The sequence below is a fragment of the Odocoileus virginianus genome, chromosome 10 (assembly GCF_023699985.2).
Source record: "Odocoileus virginianus isolate 20LAN1187 ecotype Illinois chromosome 10, Ovbor_1.2, whole genome shotgun sequence".
In the NCBI taxonomy this organism is placed as follows: domain Eukaryota; kingdom Metazoa; phylum Chordata; class Mammalia; order Artiodactyla; family Cervidae; genus Odocoileus; species Odocoileus virginianus.
In genome coordinates, this window is record NC_069683.1 from 57,389,723 (window position 1) to 57,414,753 (window position 25,031).

General features: G+C 40.3%; 1 protein-coding gene across 4 annotated transcripts in view; it reads left to right on the plus strand.

Annotated features, from left to right (window-relative positions):
- The first annotated feature begins 890 nt into the window (after nucleotides 1–890).
- The window catches only part of POGLUT3 (protein O-glucosyltransferase 3), a 31,811-nt gene continuing 7,670 nt past the window's right edge, over nucleotides 891–25,031 (plus strand). Inside the window, exons 1-4 of one of the 4 annotated variants that reach the window (XM_020901156.2) lie at nucleotides 1,157–1,444; nucleotides 16,032–16,229; nucleotides 20,275–20,561; nucleotides 23,466–23,682. In XM_020901156.2, coding sequence (XP_020756815.2) covers nucleotides 1,243–1,444; nucleotides 16,032–16,229; nucleotides 20,275–20,561; nucleotides 23,466–23,682 — 904 coding nt within the window. In that variant the 5' untranslated portion in view covers nucleotides 1,157–1,242. Of the gene's footprint in view, nucleotides 1,445–16,031; nucleotides 16,230–20,274; nucleotides 20,562–23,465; nucleotides 23,683–25,031 lie in introns of those variants that run through there. The other 3 variants (XM_070473629.1, XM_020901157.2, XM_070473630.1) reach the window with 3 other exon arrangements.

The window sequence follows — 25,031 nt, forward strand, 5'->3', positions numbered from 1 at the left end:
CAGTCTTTCCCCAGATCCAACTTCCAGCATCTGAGGAGCGAGGAGCATTCAAGACCAATCAACCCCCATCAGTTACAGGGGACAGCAGTTTCTGACTGGAGTGATGCTCACCCACCAGCCTCAACTCTGACTCCCGCTGCTGCGTGCAACTCCTGGTTCCTTGCTTGAGGCTTGGCCCCAACTCAGTGAAGGGTGAACAAACACTTGTTGAAAGAAGGGAAGTATAGGGTTTAGGGGATGTGGAGACTGGAGGGAGTTACAGTCCAGTGAGGGAGACTGCTGAGCAGAGAACAAGGCAGGTGATGCAGTTTGATGGGTGCTGTTGTGAGCAGAAGGACTGGGAGAGTTGGCCTTGGACGGGAATCAAGGGGAATGACATTTTGATCCGCGTCTTTTAAACCCAGTGAAATTCCTTGTCTGAAGGCGTTTCGGTAAGCTCTTCGCCACTGGGCCTTTTCTCTACAGCAATCAGCCTGTGCGTTTTCAAAAGGCAGTACGCATATATATGGAATTTAGAAAGATGGTAACGATAACCCTGTACGGGAGATAGCAAAAGAGACACAGATGTATTGAACAGTCTTTTGGACTCGGTGGGAGAGGGCGAGAGCGGGATGATATGGGAGATGCATTGAAACAAGTAAATTATCATATGTGAAAAGAATCGCCAGTCCAGGCTCGATGCATGATACAGGATGCTCCGGGCTGGTGCACTGGGATGACCCAGAGGGATGGAATGGGGAGGGAGGTGGGAGGGGGGTTCAGGATGGGGACACATGTACACCCATGGCGGATTCAAGTCAAGGTATGGCAAAACCAATACAATATTGTAAAGTAAAATAAATAAATTAATTAATTTTAAAAAAGTTAATGGGCAGCAAAAAAAAAAAAAAAAAAAAGCCAGTTTCCTCTGAAGAGTTGCCAAACTCCAGCAGCAGAGGCGGCGGCGGGGCACAGCGTCAAGCACGCTGGTCTGAGCAGCGCCCCCTCCGCCCTGGTCCTCAGCCCCGTGCCGCCGGTCGCTGGGCCTGGAGCGGGAGAGCCGAGCCCGTCGCGGCCCGGGCGGTGCCCGGCCCCTATGCGGCGGGCGCGCCCTCGCCTTCCGGCCGGGTGGGAACCGGGGGCGGAGCCGCCGGCGGCGGAGCCAAGCCCGTCCCGGGTTGGGCCCGGCTCCGGCCCGCCATACGCCCGGGCCCGCCCCTCCTCGCCGCCGCCGCCGAGCTGGGGCGCCGTGGCCCGGAGACCATGCGCCGTTTCCCGCTGGCCCGGCTGCTGGCGCTGCCGCTCGCCCTGCTCGTGGCCTCAGGGGCCTCGGAGGCGCCGCTCAGCGCGCCGCGGAGCCTGGTGTGGGGCCCCGGGCTGCAGGCGGGCGTCGTTCTGCCGGTCCGCTATTTCTACCTGCAGGCCGTCAACTCGGAGGGCCAAAACCTCACCCGCTCGCCCCCAGGTAGCGTTCGGCCGCGGGCCTCCCCTGGTCCCCTCCGCGCGTCCCTCGCCGGGAACCCGCCCGCCGCCCGCGTGGCGTCCTTCCCTCGGCTCTGGTCACCTGCGGGACCAGAGAGAGGAAGTTAGTCGGGAGGGAGTTGCAACGCAAGTCTGCTGAATGAATAAATGAACTCCGAACGCCCTTCCGCAGTTAACGTGCGGGGACTGATATTCCTTATGGATGGCGCCCGGGGTGTTAATAAATGCAGTGTGAGTCACAAGTCGGAGGTGGTCTTTCCACGCCTGACGAGTTGTCTGATCTGTTACAGCTTGCAGGAAGTGCCTTCACGCGTTGAGTCATCCAGCCCAAGAATCGGATCGGGTCGCGTTGTTTAGGCCTGATCCTACAAAAAGGAGATGTCAGAGTAGCAGGCAAAAAGGAGGCACTTTTGCAGGCTAGATTTTTTGTGTTCTTCGAGTTTCGAGTTCTTGAAAGCGGATTGCAGGAATTAGTGAAACTCGAAATTTATTAGGTTTTACCTCTGCTGAGAGAGGGTACTGTCCTGAATCCCTTCTGCCCACTTATCCTCTCAAGTTTGCAACTTCTTAACAGGTTGTCCTGCTCGTTTCAAGTTGTTGCCGGTCAGGATTTGCTGATTTATATCTTGTCAACCTGTTTTGTCAACAAAGAGACAATCAGAATACCCAGTGCCCCTTCCACCGCCAGTGGAAAACTGAGGGATTTTTTTTTTTTTTAAGAAGTCTCCATGGCCCTAAGGATCAAAAGATCCTTAAACCCAGATTTAGTCTTTCACCACGGAGTGTATGTTCTTCTTTATAGTTTTCTTTGTTTTCTAGAAATAATTTTGTAATGTTATAAATAGAGGCGGGGGGGCTTAGAAAAAAGATGGAAAACTAAGGAAAAAATTAATTTATACGTGGAAAAAAGGAAGTTATATGATCCAAAATGAAATACTGTTAATCTTACTTTTAATGAAAGAACTGTAAATTCAAATAGGCTTCCCAGGTGGCGCTAGTGGTAAAGAACCCACCTGGCAATGCAGGAGAGTTTAGAGACAGTGGGTTCCCTCCCTGGGTGGGGAAATCCGCTGGAGGAGGGATGGGAACCCACTTCAGTATTCTTGCCTGGAGAATCCCATGGACTGAAGCCTGGAGGGCTACAGTGCATAGGGTCACAAAGTGTTGGACTTAGCTAGCACACATGCATACATTCAAATAAAATTCTATTTTTTATTCCATTTTTAATTTAAAACTAATGGCGAAAAATTTTTAACTGCTAATACTCAAAGCTGTTAATGAAATACTCTTAGACGATGACCTTCATCCTCTGCTCCTGGGAGCAAATTGGTCAAATGTTTCTGGAAAGTAATTTTCCATGAAGAATCTTAAAGATTTACAAACCTAATGTGCAAAAAGTATGTCTCAACAGTTAGAAAGTGTAAAATGAAATGTAATAAAAATGAAATGAATATGTAAAAAAAAAGTAATTTATGAAAAATGTCCATGCCTTTTAATCTGATAATCAGACTTCTGAGAAAATGATCAGAATGTAGTCAAAGACGTATAAACAAGGATATTCTTGCCCCATTATGATTACTTATTACAAATAATTTTAAAGAGCAAATATAAGGTAGTGTTAGCAAAGCATGGTACATTCATGTGATGGAATATTTAACAGCTATTTAAAGTAGCACTTTCAAGTCCACTAATATGAGGTATCTGAAGTAGTCAAATTCAAAGAAAGAGAGAGTAAAATGGTGGTTGCCAGGTGCCGATGGAAGAGGGAAATGAGAAGTTGTTGAATGGTACAGAGTTTCAAGTTTTGCAAAATGAAAAAGGTCTAGAGATTCTGTGCACAAAAATGTGAATATGCTTAACACTACTGAAATGTACACTTAAAAATGGTTAAGATGGTCAGTTTTGTGTGTTTCAAATCACTATAAAATTTTTGATGTTTTAAAATATTAGTAATGCTTATACAAGTTCAAGGATGTAACAAGAAACAAATTGTATAGTTTCATTCCAATTCGTAATAAATGAACCTGTGCCTCACACATCAGGCTTACTGGCGGTCACAGCAAGAGAGTAACACACTTTTTTTCACTCTTCTTCCCCCCCCCCCCCCCAATGATCATAATGTTTTTATAATCAGGAGAAAAGTTATAAGGAAACAAACTAAAGACTTTCACCATGTTTTTTCAAACAACTTCACTTTTATTCCTTTAGTTTCTTCTTTCAGAATATGATTCCTAGCTTCCATTTAAAAACCTGCCCTATATTTCTGAACTCTGACCCAACCAGTCTTTACATTTTTCTGCTAACATCTTTCACTTGCAAGTTCTGAAAAATTCTTTCTCCAAGAACTAATTGAAAAATAGGGAAATTTTTCTCAAACTGTAATCTTACATGACTTGCCAAGATTCCCTTATTAATTAGCACTCTCATTTAACAATGTTACACTTATCTGAGTACTATTATTATGCCACATATCTCCAGGAGCCTAGATAGCAAACATGTGAACTTGAATAGTCTAAAACGGGGGGATTTCAAACAGGAGTTCACAGAAATCTGGGGGTCTGTGATTTTGGATGAAGAAGAAACCAATCTATATCTTTATTTTCAGTAACCTCTGACTTAAATGGAGTATTTCCTTCTATTATTAATGTAGGCAAAACCTGTTGACATTGTTATATTCCCAGCATCTAATACAATGCCTGGCAGAGTTTCTCAGTAATTAAGGTGGAAGAAAAGAAAGAAGAGACAGAGAGAGGATGTTTGGAGTATGTCTACATAGCAAGATACCAGGACTCCTTTCTACGCAGTCGTCCTCTGCCTTCATCAGTAATATCTTCATAAAATTATCTTACCTCCTAGTTATGTAGCACTTCAGTGTTTTGAACTGTGCCCTATTTCATCTGCTTTCCTTAATCATCTTGTGAGTTAGTAAGAGTGTTAGTCACTCAGTTGTGTCCGACTCTTTGCAGCCCCATGGACTGTAGCCCACCAGGCTCCTCTGTCCATGGAATTCTCCAGGCAAGGTTACTGGAGTGGGTAGCCATTCCCTTCTCCAGGGGATCTTCCAAGCTGAGGGTTTGAACCCAGGTCTCCTTCATTGCAGACAGATTCTTTACTGTCTAAGTCACTAGGATAGGAAGGACCGGTATTATTCTCTTCACTGTTCCTGTAAGAAACAAGCTTATTGAAAATAAATATTTTTCCTCTGGTTCCACAGTGGATAAATGTCAAAGTCATGTCTAGATTCCCAGCACTTCCAATAACTAGTTCAATGGTCTTTTCCTTTTATCAGATCACTGGTATTGTTAATAAGATCACTGTTTTCAATAGGTTCCTGTAGAGTATTCACAATTAGCAGGCAGTCATACATTTGGGAGGATTTCCATTGAGCCTCAAGTTGTACCAAGTTGGCCTTCAGGACTGTTCCCTTGGCCAGGTGGAGTCAGCCCTTTTTTTGCAGCTGTAGAGAGCATTAATAAAATTCCTAAACAAAAAGGGAGATGAAGACTCCATTGCAACAGGAATGACAGAGGTTATTTTTCCAACTATGAATTTTGGGAACCTTGTTGTTCTTACTTAGTCACTAAGTCATGTCCAACTCTGATACCATGAACTGCAGCACACCAGCCTCCTCTGTCCTCCACTATCTGCCAGAGTATGCTCAAATTCATATCCACTGAGTCAGTGATGCTATCTAACCATCTCATCCTCTGTTGCCCCCTTCTTTTGCCTTCAATATTTCCTAGCATCAGGGTCTTTTCCAGTGAGCTGGCTTCTCACATTGGGCGGCCAAAGTATTGGAGCATCGAAACAAAAAGTAATGGAGTGTCAGCTTCGTCATCAGTCCTTCCATTAAATATTCAAGGTTGATTTCCTTTAGGATGACTGATTTAATCTCCTTGCAGTCCAAGGGACTCTGAAGAATCTTCTCCAGCACAATTCCAAAGCATCAATTCTTTGATGCTCAGCATTCTTTATGGTCCAGCTCTCACATGCATACATGACTACTGGAAAAACCATAGCTTTAACTAGACAGACCTTTGTTGTCAAAGTGACGTCTCTGCTTTTTAATATTGTTGTCTAGGTTTGTCATAGCTTTTCTTCCAAGGAGCAAGCATCTTTAAATTTTATGGCTGTAGTCACTGTCCCCAGTGATTTTGGAGCCCAGGAAAGTAAAATCTGTCCCTGCTTCCGCTTTCCCCCCTTCTATTTGCCATGAAGTGATGGAACCTGATCTATGATCTTAGTTTTTTAAATGTTGAGTTTCAAGCCAGCTTTTTCACTCTCCTCTTTCACCCCATCAAGAAGCTCTTTAGTTCCTTTTCACTTTCTGCCATTACAGTGTTATCATCTGCATATCTGAGGTTATTGATATTTCTCCAGGCAATCTTGATTCCAGCTTGTGATTCATCCAGCATGACATTTTGCTTAATGTACTCTGCATATAAGTTAAATAAGCAGAATGACAGTATACAGCCTTGATGCATTCCTTTCCCAATGTTGAACCAGTCTATTGTTCCATGTATGGTTCTAACTGTTGCTTCTTGATCCACATACAGATTTCTCAGGAGACAGGTAAGGTGGTCTGGCATTCCCATCTCTTGAAGAATTTTCCACAGTTTGTTGTGATCCATATAGTGAAAGGCTTTAATATAGTCATGAAGCGGAAGTAGTTGTTTTTCTGGAATTCCCTTGCTTTCTCTATGGTAAAATGGATGTTGGCAATTTGGTTCCTCTGCCCTTTGTATATCCAGCTTGTACCTCTGGAATTTCTTGCTTCACATATTGCTAAAGCCTAGCTTGAAAGATTTTGAGCATAACCTTGTTAGCATCTGAAAAGAGAACAATTATATGGTAGTTTGAATATTCTTTGGCATTGCCCTTCTGTGGAATTGGAATGAAAGATGACCTTTTCCAGTCTTGTGGCCACTGATGAGTTTTCCAAATTTGCTGATATATTGAGTGCAGCACTTCAACAGCATCATCTTTTAATATTTTAAATAGTTCAGCTGGAATTCTGTCACCTCCACTTTGTAGCAGTGCTTTCTAAGGCCCACTTGACTTCGCACTCCAGAATGTCCCGCTCTAGGTGAGTGAGCACACCATTGGTTGTTTGGGTTATTAAGGCCTTTCTTGTATAGTTCTTCTGTGTATTTTTGCTATCTCTTCTTAATCTCTTCTACTTGGGTTAGGTCTACTTGCTGTTTATGTCCTTTCTCGTGCCCATCCTTGCATGAATTGTTCCCTTGATATCACCAATTTTCTTGAAGAGATCTCTAGTCTTTCCCATTTTATTATTTTCCTCTATTTCTTGGCATTGTTCATATAAGAACACCTTCTTATCTCTCCTTGCTATTCTCTGGAACTCTGTATTCAGTTGGGTATATCTTTCCCTTTCTCACTTGCCCTTCTTTTCTCTTCTCTCCTCAGCCCTTTGTAAAGCCTCCTCAGACAACCACTTTGCCTTTATGCATTTCTTTTTCTTTGGGATGGTTTTAGTCAGTGCCTACTATACAATGTTAGGAACCAACATCCTTAGTTCTTCAGGCATTTTGTCTACCAGATCTAAACACTTGACTATATTTGTCACCCACCATATAATCATAAGGGATTTGATTTAGGTCATACCTGAATGGTCTGGTGGTTTTCCCTATTTTCTTCAATTTGAACTTGAATTTTGCTGATCAGAGCCACAGTCAGCAACAGGTCTTGTTTTTGCTGACTGTATAGAGTGTCTCCATCTTTGGCTGCAAAGAATATAAACAATCTGATTTCATTGTTGACCATCTGGGTTATATTCACATGTAGAGTCATCTCTTGAGTTGTTGAAAAATAGCATTTGCTATGACCAGCGTATTCTCTTAACAATATTCTGTTAGCCTTTGCCTTGCTTCATTTTGTACTCCAAGGCCAAACTTGCCTATTACTCCAGGTAAGTCTTGACTTCCTACTTATGCATTCTAATCCCCTAAGATAAAAAGGACATCTTTTTTGATGTTAATTCTAGTTTTGTAGGTCTTCATAACTGGTCAGCTTCAGCTTTTTCCGTGTCAGTGGTTGAGACATAGACTTGGGTTACTGTGATATTGAATGCTTTGCCTTGGAACTGAACTGAGATTATTCTGTCATTTTTGAGATTGCATCCAGGTACCAAGTACTGCCTTTTGGACTTTTTTGTTGACTATGAGGGCTACTCCATTTTTTCTAAAGGATTCTCACCCATGGTAGTAGATATCATGGTCATCTGAATTAAATTCTGTAGCCTGCCAGGGTCCTGTGTCCATGGAATTCTCTAGGAAAGAATACTGGAGTGGGTGGGTAGCCATTTCTTTCTCCAGGTGGTCTTCCTGACCCAGAGACTGAACCCCAGTCTCCCGCATTCCAGCCACCAGGAAAGCCCCTCATCACTTTCATTCCTGTCCATTATAGTCCACCGATTCCTAAGATGTTGATATTCACCCTTGCCATCTCCTGTTTGACCATGTTAATTTACCTTGATTCATGAATCTAACATTCCAGGTTCATATGCAATATTCTTTACAGCATCGGACTTTTACTTTCACCACCAGACACATCCACAACTGAGTGTTGTTCTTGCTTTGGCCCAGCTATTTCATTCTTACTAGAGCTACTAGTAATTGCCATCTGCTCTTCCCTGGTAGCATATTGGACAACTTCTTACCTGGGAGGCTCATCTTCTGGTGTTGTATCTTTTAGCCTTTTCATATTGTCCATAGTGTTCTCCAGGCAGGAATACTGGAGTGGATTGCCATTTCCTTCTCCAGTGGACTGCGTTTTATCAGAATTCTTCACTATGACCCATCTGTCTTAGGTGGCCCTGTATGGCATGGCTTCATAGCTTTATTGAGTTATACAAGTCCCTTCACCATGACAGTGCTGTGATCCATGAAGGGGAATCTATATGTCAGCATTACACAGTGTGACAAATTGGATTCAAAATGGGCTTTGAAGGAAGAAAGATTCAAGCTGTGTGCAAATTTTGGTTCCGCTACTCATATATATGAGACCTTGATGAAGTTACTGAACTTCTTCATGATAGCCTTTGGCTTCCTGAACTGTAATATGGAATGACAAATACCTATCTCACAAGTTCTTGGAGGAAATAAATAAGAGACCATGCATATGAAAATCTCAAGCTCAGGGACAGGCACAGTCCCCCTGACTAAGTAAGTGAATTTTTTAAAAAATGCTTTCTTTCCCAATCAAAAGTTTTCAAAATTTCTGAGTCTAATGATATAAAGTTTTGATACTACTAACCTCCTTTTGTCTCCTTTAGTCACTACATTCTTATCCAATTTGCTATCTTTTATAAAGAAGTGTGAATTTGTAGAACAGAAAAGGTCAAGCTGACTTCATTTCTGTTCCATTACATTAGCCTCCAGGGCAAATTAAAATTCACATTCCTTCTATATGAAGCAATTTGATATGATACTGTTCTTGTTTTCTCTTTTATGAGGGTAGGATTGCTTATTTCTAATTTAGTCCTGATCAATTTTAAATTAATGAAGTGTTCTGGAGATTTCTTCTGTAAACTAAGCTTCTTTCACAATGTCACATAGTCATTAATATGCTTGTCCTATCTGTGTTTTATTTAAAATCATAAACTTATAGAGGATAGAACTATTTGATAGGTGATAAGAAGCTTTTCTGCCCTGTTTCCAATCTGAGGAGAGAATGATGGAAATGGCTTTTTAGTCCCCAGGCTCTGTCTGCCACACCACGTTGCCTTTCTGAAACTAAGTGGGAAATAACACAAAGCAATGATTTATATGTTTCATTAAGCATCTCAGGTAATTGACTAACATTTATAATACTTTCACATTAGTACTTTTTTTTTTTTACAACATCCCTTACAGTTATCTCATTTCATTTATTTAGGCAGATGTCTTTCATAATTTTATCACACTTTTTCAAAAATCCTAAAATGTATGTGTTTGGTACTTAATTATTTACTAGCAATATATCAGATACTACATTACTATTGCTAAACTGAAGGGACTAAGAAACAGTTTTTCTGACCCACAAGAAAAAATAAAACCTTTGAAGATCAAAAAAAGTAGAAACATCACTCACTAGATTTAGAAGCAAAGAATAAGAAAAACAAACTTTTTTCTTCAGTCATTTCAAAAATATATGTTAAATATGTTTAATATTTGAATATTATTAAATATGATAGATATGATATGAAAGATTTCTTTGATCACAATTTGCTGTTTACCAAGACTTTGTATTTCAGAAGATTGACCACTTTTCTTTAAACATTTTCCTTTGATATGATAATAAACTGTGATTAGGATATTGACTGCTCCTTGTTGTCAAAATGCTTGAAGATCACATCTGGGCTAAGTGCAGGTATGTCCACTGTACTATCTGAAGAAAGAAGTCCCAACATTTATTCCTGCAACAGTATTGTTTCAAAGCCTAAAAAATCATCTAATACACTGCAAAAAGAGAAGGGAATGTTTACCAAGTAGGTATTGTCTATCCTGGAACAGAAAACCCACAGAATTTTGAAGTTGAAAGGAATGACAGATTAACCTAATAAAACTGTTTCATTTCGATTCTAGGAAAGAAGCTTAGAGGGGTACATCTAGTATTTACAAGGTGTGTGAGTTTGTGTGTAGGTGAGTGTGTTGTATTTGTGCAAATCTAGTAAATAACTATAATCTCTACGGAAATGGAAGGGAAATTTCTTCAGAATTGAGGGATATTAGGTATTAAAATGGATTACAAAGAAGGCTCATGCATACTTTTTAAGGAGAAAGTGGAATTTCCTTAGAGCTACGCCATCCTAAAAGTTTATGGATGCTTTTGAACTGTGGTGTTAGAAAAGACTCTTGAGAGTTCCTCAGACTGCGAGGAGATCAAACTAGTAAATCCTAAAGGAAATCGGTCCTGATTATTCATTTGAAAGGACTGATGCTGAAGCTGAAACTCCAATACTTTGGCCACCTGATGCGAAGAACTGACTCTTTATTTTTTTTTTCCATTTATTTTTATTAGTTGGAGGCTAATTACTTTAAAAGAAGGAACTGACTCTTTAGAAAAGATCCTGATGCTGGGAAAGATTGAGGACATGAGGAGAAGGGAATGACAGAGGATGAGATGGTTGGATGGCATCTCTGACTCGATGAACATGAGTTTGAGCAAGCTCCGGGAGATGGTGAAGGGGAGAGGCAAACCTGACATGCTGCAGTCCATGGGGTCACAGTCAGGCACAACTGAGCAACTTAACTGAACTGGGCTTTTAAACCTACCCAAAGGAGAAAATTCAGACTTAAATTGAAGAAAGTAGGGAAAACCATGTGACCATTCAGGTATGACCTAAATCAAATCCCTTACAATTATACAGTAGAAGTGACGAATAAATTCAAGGGATTAGATCTGATGACAGAATGCCTGAAGAACTATTTACAAGTTAGTAACATTGTAAAGGAAGCAGTGATCAAAATCATTCCCAAGAAAAAGAAATACAAAAAGGCAAAATGGTTGTCTGAGCAGGCCTTACAAATAGCAGAGAAGAAAAAGAAAGATATACCCATCTGAATGTAATTCCACAGAATAACAAGAAGAGAGAAGAAAGCCTTCCTAACTGACCAATGCAAAGAAATAGAGGGAAAACAATAGAATGGGAAAGACTAGAAATCTCTTCAAGAAAATTGTAGATACCAAGGGAGCTTTTCATGCAAAAATGTGCACAACAAAGGACAGAAATGGCATGGACTTTGAAGAAGATATTCAGAAGAGGTGGCAAGAATACACAGGAGAACTATACAAAAAATACTTAATAACCCAGGTAATCACAATGGTGTGATCACTCACCTAGAGCTAGATATCCTGGAATGCGAAGTCAGGTGGGCCTTAGGAAGCATCACTAGGAACAAAGCTAGTGGAGGTGATGGAATTCCAGTTGAGCTATTTCAGATCCTAAAAGATGATGCTGTGAAAGTGCTGCACTCAATATGCCAGCAAATTTGGAAATCTCAGCAGTGGCCACAGGACTGGAAAAGGTCAGTTTTCATTCTAATCCCAAAGAAAGGCAATGCCAAAGAATGTTCAAACTATGCACTATTACACTCATTTCACATGATAGCAAAGTAATGCTCAAAATTCTCCAAGCTATGCTTTAACAGTGCATGAACCGAGAACTTCCAGATATTCAAGCTGGATTTAGAAAAAAGTTGAAAGGAACCAGAGATCAAATTGTCAACATCCATTGGATCATAGGAAAAGCAAGAGAATTACAGAAGACCATCTACTACTTCTTCATTGACTACACTGAAGCCTTTGACTATGTGGATCACAACAAATTGTGAAAAATTATTCAAGAGATGGGAATACCAGACTATCTCCTGAGAAATCTGTATACAGGTCAAGAAGCAACAGTTAGAACTGAACATGAAACAATGGACTGGTTCCAATTTGGGAAAGGAGTATGGCAAGGCTGTATATTGTCACCCTGCTTATTTAACTTGTATGCAGAGTACATTATGTGAAATGCCAGGCTGGATGAAGCACAAGCTGGAATCAAGATTGCCAGGAGAAATATCAGTAACCTCATATATGTCAGTGACACGACCCTTATGGCAGAAAGTGAAGAGGAACTAAAGAGTCTCTTGATGAAAGTGAAAGAGAAAAGTGAAAAAGCTGGCTTAAAACTCAACATTCAAAAAACAAAGATCATGGCTTTCGGTCTCATCACTTCATGGCAAATAGGTGGGGAAACAGTGACAGACTTTATTTTCTTGGGCTCCAAAATCACTGCAGATGGTGACTTCAGCCATGAAATTAAAAGTTGCTTGCCCCTTGGAAGAAAAGCTATGACCAACCTAGACAGATTAAAAAGCAGAGACTTTACTTTGCAACAGATTTCTGTATGGTCAAAGCCATGGTTTGTCCAGTAGTCATGTATGGATGTGAGAGTGGACCATAAAGAAGGCTGAACAATTGATGCTTTTGAACTGTGGTGTTGGAGAGGACTCTTGAGAGTCCTTTGGACTACAAAGAGATCCAACCAGTCAATCCTAAAGGAAATCAGTCCTGAATATTCATTGGGTTGACTGATGCTGAAGCTGAACCTCCAGTACTTTGGCCACCTGATGTAAAGAGCTGATTCATTAGAAAAGATCCTGGTGCTGGGAAAGATTGAAGGCAGGAGGAGAAGGGGATGACAGAGGATGAGGTGGTTGGATGGCATCACTGGCTCGATGGACATGAGTTTGAGCAAGCTCTGGGAGATGGTGATGGACAGGGAAGCCTGACGTGCTGCAGTCCATGGAGTCACAAAGAATCTGACATGGCTGAGCGACTGAACTGAAATGAACTCACAGTTAACTTACAATGTTTCAGGCCCACAGGAAGGTGATTCAGTTATACACATGCACATTTCTTATTTTTCAGATTATTTTCCACTGTAGATTATTATAAGATATTGACTGTAGGTCCCTGTGCTATATAGTAAATTTTTGTTGCTTATTGCATATCTAATTTTTTAAATTAGAAATCAAGCATTCTATTCACAGTAAGTCAAACAAGTGAAATCAAAATGTCATACAGTTTTTACTTAGGTAAAAATTCATGTTTTCTAAAATATATATAATACATACTATTTATATGTATACAAAAACTTTTCTACTTTGCTTGATAAAGGCTTAAGAAAGAACTTCAGAAAAGAAAAAAAAAGAAGAGATGGAGAAATTGGGAAACATAAGTAAATGAAATGGGAGCACTGAATATGAAATGACAAAAGAAAAACAAACTAGATAAAAGTAAAGGATCATATAGTCCATTTGTTTTTAAACATGGCTGCTCAGTAGAAACATACCTGGAGCTTTGGAGAAAAAAAGCAATACCTGAGCATTTGTATTTTTCAAAAAAATACCAAGGTAATTCTGATATGCATCTGGATTTCGAAAAGTGATTACAGGTTTTTCTATTAGTTCCTAGTTTTTGGTGATATAGAGTTCTGTTATTTTCCTGTTGACCAATCATGATACAATGGTATTAAGTGAGTAACAGTTACATAATCACAATAGTAAACAATGTTTATCAGTTTTCACAACCAATAACCAAACACAAAATAAAAGATAATTACAGTTGCAAGCCATATTGGAAACATGATTAACCTAACAATAGAAAATGATTACATTCAATTTGGGGTCAGAGGGGGCTTCAAGCAGAGTGTTGTGGTAAGTGGAAGTGCATACATGCACGTGTATTCATCTGTCCAGCCAGTCTATGTCTTTTGCTTGGTGCATTTAATTCATTTATATTATGATAGCTATCAATATGTATGAACCTGTTACCATTTTTTTAATTATTTGGGGTTCATTTTGTGTAGGTCTTTTCCTTCTCTTGTGTTTCCTGCCTAGAGAGGTTCCTTTAGCATTTGTGGTAAAGCTGGTTTGGTGGTGCTGTATTCTCTTAACTTTTGCTTGTCTGGAAAGCTTTTGATTTCTCCACCAAATCTGAAGGACAGTCTTGCTGGGTAGAGTATTCTTGGTTGTCAGTTCTTTCCTTTCATCAGTTGGAATATATCACGTCATTCCATTCCTGCTTAGAGAGTTTCTGTTGAGAAATCAGCTGACAACCTGAAAGGAGTTCCCTTGTATGTTATGTGTCATTTTTTCCTTGTTGCTTTTAATATTTTCTCTTTGTCTTTAATTTTTGTCAGTTTGATTTCCATGTGTCTTGGTGTGTTCCTCCTTGGGACTCACTGTGCTTCCTGAACTTTGTCAACTATTTCCTTTCCCATGTTAGGAAAGTTTTTAGCTATTATCTCTTCAAATATTTTCTCAGGTCCTTTGTCTCTTTCTGCTCCTTGCTCAGTCACGTCAGTCATGTCCGACTCTGTGTGACCCCATAGACGGCAGCCCACCAGGCTCCTCCATCCCTGGGATTCTCCAGACAAGAACACTGGAGTGGGTTGCCATTTCCTTCTCCAATGCATGAAAGTGAAAAGTGAAAGTGAAGTCGCTCAGTTGTGTCTGACTCTTAGCGACCCCACGGACTCCAGCCCATCAGGCTCCTCCATCCCTGGGATTCTCCAGGCAAGAACACTGGAATGGGTTGCCATTTCCTTCTCCTTATGAGACCCCTATAATGTGAATGTTGATGCATTTAATGTTGTCTCATAGGTCTCTTAGGCTGTCTTCCTTTTCTTAAAAAATTCTTTTTTCTATATTCTGTTCTGTGGCATTGATTTGCACCTTTGTGCCCTCCAGGTCATTTATCTGTCCTTTGCCTCAGTTATTCTGCTCTTGATTCCTTCCAGTGTATTATTCAGTCTCTGTTTTTTGTTCTTTAGTTCTTCGAGGTCTTTGATAATGCATTTCTTGCATCTCCTCCATTGTTTTCCCAAGATCCTGGATCATCTTCACTATCATTATTCTGAATTCTTTTTCTGGAAGGTTGCCTATCTCCAGTTCATTTAGTTGTTTTCTCAGGGGTTTTGTCTTGTCCATTCATTTGGCAGATAGTTTTCTGCTTTTTTCATCCTGATTAACTTTCTGTGATATGGTTTTTTCTTGCAACTGTGCGATTGTGGTACTTCTTGCTTCTTCTGTCTGCCCTCTGATGGAGGAGCCTAAGAGGCTTGTGTAAACTTCCTGATGGGAGTGACTGGTAGTGGGAGAAATTGGGTCTTGCTCTGGTGGGCAAGGCCTTGCTCAGTAAAGCTTTAACCCAATTATCTGCTGTTGGGTAGGATTGTGCTCCGTCCCTATTAGTTGTTTGGCCTGAGGTGATACAGCCCTGGGGTCTACGGGCTCTATGGTCGGGTTAATGGCAACCTCCAAGAGGGCTAACGCCAAGGGGGACCTTCCAGGCCTGCTGCTGCGGGTGCCCCCGTCCCTGTGATGAGCCCCTGCCCATCCACGCCTCCACAGGATGCCCTCCAACACTCGCAGGTAGTTTTGTTCAGTCTCCTGTGGGGTCAGTGCTCCTTTCCTCTGGGACTTGGTGCACGCAAGATTTTGTCTGTTCCCTGCAAGACTGGAGTCTGTTTTCTCCAGTTCTGTGGAAGTCCTATAATCAAGTCCTGCTGGTCTTCAAGGTCAGATTCCCTGGGGATTCCCAGTCACCTTGTCAGATCCCCAGGCTGGGGAGACTGACATGGGATTCAGAACCTTCACAACGTGGGAGAACTTCTTTGGTATTATTTTTCTCCAGTTTGTCGGTCACCCACCTGGTCAGTATGGGATTTGATTTTTTCATGGTTGCACCCCTCCTACCATCTCACTCCAGCTTCTTCCTTGTCTTTTGGTGTGGGGTATCCTATTTTATTGGGTACCAGCATTCTGTTAGTGATTCTTCAACAGCTAGTTGCAATTTTGGTGCTCTCACAGGAGATGAGCACACATCCTTCTACTCTGCTATCTTGAGCCACAGGCCTCAGTTGCTTGGTTTAGAAGACCTAAACTAAATATAGTTCCTGGTGTCAAAGATCTTCAAAACTAAAATAATTTTGTTTACCATTGATGGTACAGAAAAAATAAACTTCTGTGAAGCAGAACCTTGAAATAGAATTACTTATACTTTTTTTTCCCCCCCAGGTCAAACACTATTCAGAGTAGTAATCAAATCTCTGTCACCTAAAGAGGTAGTTCGGATTCATGTCCCTAAACCTTTGGACAGAAATGATGGAACATTTTTGATGCGATATAGGATGTATGAAACTGTTAGTAAAGGGCTGAAGATAGAAGTCCTTTATGGTGATGAACATGTTGCTCAGTCTCCCTATATTTTGAAAGGTAAGTAATTATTACATAAACCAGAGCCAGCCTTATGTGTAGAACCTGTGGCTTTCAGACTGCATTATGATGATGTTAAGGACATGTGCAAAAGGATAAATGTGATATATGTACCTCCTGGAGTTCAATTCTCTTGATATTTTAGGGAGAGAAAAACTAAGTAAGTTAAAGAGATTTAAATGACAAGCAAAAATATTGTTGTGTACTCTTCATTCTTTTGCATAGATACATGTTTTCATTTAGTACTATTTGCCTTCTACCTAAAGAATTCCTATTGACTTTTCATTTAATGTGAGGATAATGGTGATTAGTTCTTCCAGCTTTTAGATATCTGAAAATACCTTTATTTTGCCTGTATTTTTGTGAGATATTTTGCCAGGTGGAATTATCAGTTCAGTTCAGTTGCTCAGTCATGTCTGACTGTTTGCAACCCCATGGACTGCAGCATGCCAGGCTTCCCTGTCCATCACCATCTCCCAGAGCTTGCTCAAACTCATGTCCATCGAGCCAGTGATGCCATCCAACCATCTCATCCTCTGTCATTCCCTTCTCCTCATGCCTTCAATTTTTCTCAGCATCAGGGTCTTTTCTAAAAAGTCAGTTCTTCACATCAGGTGGCCAAAGTATGAGAATTTCAGCTTTAACATCAGTCCTTCCAATGAATATTCAGGACTGATTTCCTTTAGGATTGACAGGTTGGATCTCCTGGCTGTCCAAGGGACTCCCAAGAGTCTTCTCCAAACCACAGTTCAAAAGCATCAGTTCTTCAGTGCTCAGCTTTCTTTATGGTCCAACTCTCACATCCATATATGACTACTTGAAAAACCGTAGCTTGACCAGAAGGACCTTTGTTGGCAAAGTAATGTCTCTGCTTTTTAATATGCTGTCTAGGTTGGTCATGACTTTCCTTCCAAGGAGTAAGCGTCTTTTAATTTCTTGGCTGCAGTCACCATCTACAGTGATTTTGGAGCCCAAGAAAATAAAGTCTGCCACTGTTTCCATTGTTTCCCCATCTATTTGCCATGAAGTGATGGGACCAGATGTCATGATCTTTGTTTTTTGAATGTTGAGTTTTAAACCAGCTTTTTCACTCTTTTCTTTCACTTTCATCAAGAGGCTCCTTAGTTCCTCTTCACTTTCTGCCATAAGGGTAGTGTCATCTGCATATCTGAGGCTATTGATATTTCTCCCCACAATCTTGATTCCAGCTTGTGCTTCATCCGGCCCAGCATTTCACATGATGTACTTTGCATATAAGTTAAATAAGCAGGGGGACAATATACAGCCTTGACATACTCCTTTCCCAATATGGAACCAGTGCGTTGTTCCATGTATGGTTCTAACTGTTTCTTCTTGACCTGCATACAGATTTCTCAGGAGGCAGGTAAAGTGGTCTGGTAGTTCTGTCTCTTGAATTTTCCTCAGTTTGTTGTGACCCACACAGTCAAAGGCTTTAGTGTAGTCAATGAAGCAAAAGTAGATGTTTTTCTGGAACTCTCTTGCTTTTTCTATGATCCAGTGTATGTTGGCAATTTGATCTCTGATTCCTCTGCCTTTTGTAAATCCAGCTTGAACATCTGGAAGTTCTCGGTTCACATACTATTGAAGCCTGACTTGGAGAATTTTGAGCATTACTTTACTAGTGTGTGAGATGACTGCAATTGTGCAATAGTTTGAACATTCTTTGGCACTGCCTTTCTTTGGTATTAGAATGAAAACTGACCTTTTCAAGTCCTGTGGCCACTGCTGAGATTTGCTGGCATATTGAGTGCAGCACTTTCACAGCATCATCTTTCAGGATCTGAAATAGCTCAACTGGAATTCCATCACCTCCCCTAGCTTTGTTCCTAGTGATGCTTCCTAAGGCCCATTTGACTTTGCATTCCAGGATATCTAGCTCTAGGTGAGTGATCACACCATCATGGTTATCTGGGTCATTAAGATCTTTTCTGTATAGTTCTTCTGTGTATTCCTGCCACCTCTTCTTAATATCTTCTTCTTCTATTAGGTCCATACTGTTTCTGTCCTTTATTGTGCCCATCTTGGCATGAAATGTTCCCTCCGTATCTCTAATTTTCTTGAAGAGATCTCTAGTCTTTCCCATTCTATTGTTTTCCTCTGTTTTCTTGCATTGATCACTGAGGAAGCCTTTCTTATCTTTCCTTGCTATTCTTTGAAACTCTGCATTCGAATGGGTATTTCTTTCTTTTTCTCCTTTGCTTTTGGTTGACAGTTTTTTTCCCCCCTTTGAGTACTTGAATATATTGTTCTGCTGTCTTCTATATCTGCTCACTTGCATTATTTCCAGTTATAAATCTGCCATTTTCTATATCTTTGATCCCCTGCTAAATATTTTTCTCTTATCAGTTGTTCTGAGCAATTTGATTATTATGTGCTTTGGTGTAGGTTTCTTCGTATTTCTTATACTTGAGATTTGTGGATCTTTGGGTTTATAGCTTTCATCAAATCCAGCATAAAAGTGGCCATAGGTTCTTCAAATATTTTTTCTGTTCTAGCTCAGCTCTCCTCCAAGAATTCTAATTACCCATACATTAGGCTTGAAATTATCCCATGACTCAGTTATGCTCTTTTCATTTAAAATTATATTTTTCTCCATTTCATTTTGTATAGTTTCTATATGTTTAACTTTACAATGTTTCCTTCTATTATGTTCAATTTGTCATTAATTCTGTCCAGTGTATTTCTCATTGCTCAATGCTTTCTCATCTTCTTGAGCTTTTCTCTAGGATGCAATTGTTTCGAAGTAAGTTGATCCTTCAAATTTTCTTTTACAATTTACTAGGCAGGCCCAGAGCCATGTTTAGTCTAGGGCTAATTATTCCTTACTACTCAGGCAATACATCTCTGCATATTCTATGCGACCTCTATGAATTAGGATGCTTTCCAGTTTGGTTTGTTATGAATAGGCACTTTTTCCAGCCCTGTATGAACCATGGGTATTGTTGCCTCTAATCCTTATGGCCTTATGGATAGTTCTTTCTTTGTTTTGGACAGTTTATTCAAACATACATATTGATCAGTATGCCTTAAATATTTGAGGGGAACCTTATACAGGTCTCTGGAGTTCTGTCTCTGTGCAGTATGTTCTACAACTTCTAGCTGCCTTGGACTTTCAGCTCTGTCTCAACTCAGTGAGACTCCTGGTCTCTGCCCAGATTGTTCCTCCCTGTTGCACCACCCAGAAACTCCCTTGGGCAGTAAACTTGAGGAACTAGAGAGTTTACTTCATTTGTTTGTCATCTCTCAAACTCATTATTCACTGGCTGATGTCCGATGTCTTAAAAAACTATTGTTTCATATACTTTATCCGTATTTTGGTAGTTTTAGGTAGGAAGCTAAATTGATCCCTATTTCTTATGCTGGTCTGAAGTAGAAATCCTCAAGAAAATTAAATAACTTTTAAAATTATTTTTATATTAAATACAGATATATTGTGAAATAAGATAAATTTTGCACAAATTCTTTTTTAAATGAGTCTTCAGAATAGTTTCATACTTACGTCTGATCACTTTAAGCTTACACTTCAAGATGTCCCTGAGTTTCATATTTCCTTTTTGAGATGTGCTGATGGAGGTAATTTTAGGGATTCAGAGGAAGAGACCTCATCTTATCTTTAAAAATCACCAGCCTTACTACATAATCATGCCTAAAAAGGAATACATTCTCTTTTTCCTTGTTGAAAGATAAGTTTTATGCTCATTGGCCATTTATAGCTCATTGGAAATAAATTTATCAACGAATTGAATGAGTAGGTTACATTGGGAGAACATATGCTATGTTACCTTGGGAGAGTACATGCTATACTAGGTTATCTAGGGTGGGGTGAAAAGGGGTCAGAAGGTAAGAGCACAAGACTCTGACATTACTTTTACCACTGATTTGTTTACAGTAGATTATCCCTGTCTGGATAATCTTAGAGTTTACCAAGAAGTCATCGCATGCTCACAGCAGTGGCAGAAACAACTCCCTGTGTTGCATTGCTTGTTAATGGAGCTTGGCATTCCACATGTTTTGCTTTCCTTAGGACCAGTGTACCATGAGTACTGTGAGTGTCCAGAAGACGATCCTCAGGCCTGGCAGAAAACTCTGTCTTGTCCAGACAAGGAACCACAGATTGAAAAAGATTTTGCTTCTTTCCCCAGCATTAATCTCCAGCAGATGCTAATTGAAGTTCCGAAAAGGTTTGGGGATGAGAGGGGTGCTATTGTTCATTACACGATTCTCAATAATCGCATCTACCGACGATCTTTAGGAAAATACACAGACTTCAAAATGTTCTCAGATGAGATTTTGCTGTCACTGGCAAGAAAGGTATGAGAATGAATTCATTGATTCCAAAATCAAAGTAGTTTAAATATTTATTTGTAACATTTAATTCTTAGAATAATAATGGTAAAGAATGAAAATGGATTCCAGGCTTGAAAATGTACATCTGTCTACCACCTGAGTATGGATCAGTTGGATTTCTTTTTCCTTTAATATTTAAGTTAAATAGTTTGAGCCCCATCTCAGGTAGGTAGACCATATAGCATTCTCCCAAGTCTTCTGTGAACTCCCAACATTTATAGCTGCAAGGTGACTTTTTCAGCTTTCCCATTCCTGCTGAACACTCCTTCCATTCAGATTTCACTTTCTACAGCAGTTTTCTTTTTGTCACCTCAAAATAAGTTGAACTTAGGACACATTTTCATTGTTTTAATCCTAAGTGCTTCTAAAAGATCGTGTACATGGCACATTTTGTTGAATGTTGAGGTACCAGAGAGAGGTTATTTTGTGCCAATGCAGAATAGGCAAAACACAAATCCTAATGTGTAAAAATAGACATCCCTGTGTAAAATCAGACTCTCAGTCATCCTTACCTCTGGGAATTTCTCACTGGCTGACCTTGATTTTCATGTCTAGGCTTCTTACGAAACATGATTGGAGCGTCTATCTTCCAAAAGATTTCACAGCACCTCCTCCCTCTTTCCCTCTATTCAGCCCCTCTTTCCATATTTACAAAACTCCTATAAATCCTCTTAAGCAGAGCAATTCAAACTACCTTTTGTTATTCCTTATTCCCAATCGTCTAGAATAAAGGAGGAAGAGTGGGCATTTTTTTACCTCTCTCATCTAGAAAGGCCGTGAAGGTAGTTTTCTTACCCAAAAGCCACCTTTCCTGATATGAGTTATATGTTCCCAAGCACATGAAATATGGGACTGCAATCAATTATTTTAAATAGCAGTTGCCTCCTGCCTCCCCATCAGCCCATCACATGAGCATATTATGGGCATCTGATCCTAAAGGCGGTTCCTTCTTCCTGGACTACCACCAGTCCACTCTGCCCTGTATTTCTGTATCTCTTGTGCTTATGTGGTTTTCAACGAGGAATGATTTGCCTCTGAGAGGAGTTTGGCAGTGTTACAACTGGGGACTTGCTACTGCACCTGGTGGGTATAGGCCAGGGATTCTGCTAATTCTACAATGTGCAGGACAACCCCCACAGGATAGAATTACCCAGACCAAAATGTCAGTGGTGCCAAGATTGAGAAATCCTTGTCTACAGTGAGAACTTCTGATGTGGAGCTTATGGACTGCAGCCCACCGGGCTCCTCCGTCCATGGGATTCTCCAGGCAAGAGTACTGGAGTGGGTTGCCATTGCCTTCTCCAGGGGATCTTCCTAACCCGGGGCTTGAACCCGGGTCTCCTGCATTGCAGGCAGACTCTTTACGGAGCCCTTTATTGATAAGCTACTGAATGGTAGTGGGGAGCACTAGGCTGAAGAGTCACATCCCTTTGCCCTTCCCTTTTGTTCCAGGTTCTTTGCCCAGTGACTCAAAAGGGATTTAAGATAAATGAGACTCACCTCTGGGTTTTGAATAGCTCACTCTAGGGGAACTTGTTTTTGTTATTTGGAAGTGAGGATGGGATATGAATACAAGCAACATTATGCCACACATGATAGGCACATAAGAAAAGTAGGTACCCAGAGTTAAAATGTCCGAGGAAGGGGAGTCCTAGAGGAGGAAACATTTGCTCTGGGTGTGGAGGATGAGAAAAGAGATTGCCAAGTGAGTAAGTAGGAGAAGGGCATTCCAAGTAAAGAGAATTACATGTTAAGGTGGGTGGCATTTTCAGAGAGTAAAGTTTTCTGCTACTTGGGCAGATGGAAGCTGAGATTCAAAGCTAACATGGAACAAGATAGTGAGGGCCTGAATTCCAGCCAGGGGGTTTAGACCTTGTCCTATAGGATTAAGGTAATGTTAAGCTTAGTAGTAACATTAATTTGGGTTTTAGAAATTTGAACAACAATGTGGACAGCAGGAGAGGCTAGAATCAGACCATCTAGTAAGGGACAAGGATTGCAACAATCTAGCGAAGAGATGATAAAGGCCTGAATTAAGGCATTGAGCATGAAGATGGAAATGGATAGCAGATTCCAAAACAAACACGGTTGTTATAAAGAGGTTTGATAGCGAAGGAAAACAAGGGCTTGGGTCTAACTTTATAGAGTCTCCCTTAGACTGCTGGCAGAAAGGGTGCTTGAAGCCATTCATTCACTCCTTTCTGCAAAGTTTCCATACCAATAGTTACATATACACAACAGTTTTAAATGCCAGCTCTGAAGAGAGGTGGCTAATTCCTGCTTAAGTGAATTGTCGTGCATCATCCTCACCCTTGATTCTCTTCTTTCTTAAAAAAAAAAAAAAATATATATATATATATATATATATATATATATATATATATTTGTTTGTTTGTTAACTTTTGGCTGTGCTGGGTCTTTGTTGCTGCACAGGCTTTTCTCTAGTTGCAGTGAGCGGGGGCTACTGTCTCGCTGTGGTGTGCAGGCTTCTCGTGGCGGTGGGTTCTCCTATTGCCGAGCATGGGCTCTACGGCATGCAGGCTTCAGTAGTTGCAGCATGTGGGCTCAGTAGTTAGTGGGGCATGGTCTTAGTTGCCCTGCAGCATGCGCTAAGCATGCCCTTAGTGGGATCTTCACTACCCAGGCATTGAACCCACGTCTCCTGCTTTGGCAGACGGATTCTTTACCACTGAGCCACCGGGGAAGCCCCTTGATTATCTGCTACTACTGATGACTGAGAAGCATCCTTCTCTCTTCTATTTTCAAATTTGTTTTATCAGAAATTTTTTAAAAGTCAAAGAACCAAAGCATTTAGTATCAAAGACTGAGGTCTTCCTGACACTGATAAACATTCTTTTGTTTATTTAGGTCCTTCTCCCAGATTTAGAATTTTATGTTAATCTTGGAGACTGGCCTTTGGAGCATCGAAAAGTCAATGAAACCCCTGGCCCTTTACCTATCATTTCATGGTGTGGCTCTCTGGATTCACGAGATGTTATCCTTCCAACATATGACATCACCCACTCCACGCTTGAAGCTTTGAGGGGTGTTACAAATGATCTCCTTTCTATTCAGGGAAATACAGGTAAAAGTCATTCTCTAAGAAAAAGCTTAAAAGTAAAAAAGGTGAAAGGACTGTTCACTCAGAGAGAGTACGTCGATATATTTAAATAACCATTGTTCTTCTTTTCTAACCAGGAAAAGAGAAAAACAGCAGTCTGAACTCTAAAGTGGTTTTTGTTTAGGAGTCTTCTAATTCAAAAATCAAAGATATGTGAGCTGGGCTAGTAATGTCCAAAACCTACTATAACTGAGTCTCCTTTGAGTTGGTCACATGTAAATATCATTTGAAAATATATTTTTTAAAAATTTTTATTCATTTTCTTTAAAAAATTGTATTATTTATTTGGCTGCATTGGGTCTTAGTTGCAACATGGGAGATCTTCGTTGCATTGTGCAGGATTTTTTGTTGCCGCTCAGACTCTCTAGTTGTGGTGTGCAAGCTCAGTAGTTGTGTGTGGCCTGAGTTGCTCCGTGGCACATGAGACCTTAGTTCCCCAACTAGGGATCAAACCTGCCTCCCCTGCATTGCAACGTGGATCCTTAACCACTGGACCACCAGAGAAGTCCCGTAAAAATACGTATTTGGTAAAACTTCCACTTAATGGTGATTCCAGTGCCTTTATATTGCTGGATGAAATGAGGGAGAATTCTGAAAAATATAAAGTTATATTCTTATGTAAGAGAACTGTGATACAATTTGGATGTTACAACCTCCAGTAAGAAATTCTCTTGCCTGTTTCTGTGTCCCTTGATCCTTTACAGTCTGAATTCCTTCACTCCTATTTAATGGCCTTAGGTTTATGGTAGTACACACCATTTTATTAAACTGAACTCCCTGAGTAGAAAAAAACACTGCCTATCTGTACAAGGCTTCATTTCTATTTAGAGCAGTTCAAATGGACTTATTCTGTAGCCAAGACTAGAGACTCCTTATAAAGTCTCTAAAGATAATGGGAAATGAAAACTGACCTACTTTTTATTTGATATCGGTAAATTCCTGAAAAGTGTGCTAAAATAGTAAAGAGGTTGACCACCTCCCTAGTTTCTGTCATTTATGATTTATCCCTTAGAACACTGAGAAGTGTTAACTAATGACTTCTTTTTAGAATGATAGAAAGAGATCTAAATTAATTCTTCCTGATTATTTCCCTCCCAGGAAAAAGAGAATATAAATATATATACATTGTTTAGTTATACATGTATATTTTCATTTAACAGCATATTAGAAAAATTCTTCAGTGTATTCAAATTGATGTGCTCGAAATTCTGAGTGACCTAAGAATTAAAGTTGTGTGGGTGTTACTTAATTGTGTAGTTTGTTATAGTCACTCTAAGAATGACAGTCTTGTCTGTGTGTGTGAAGCACAAAAG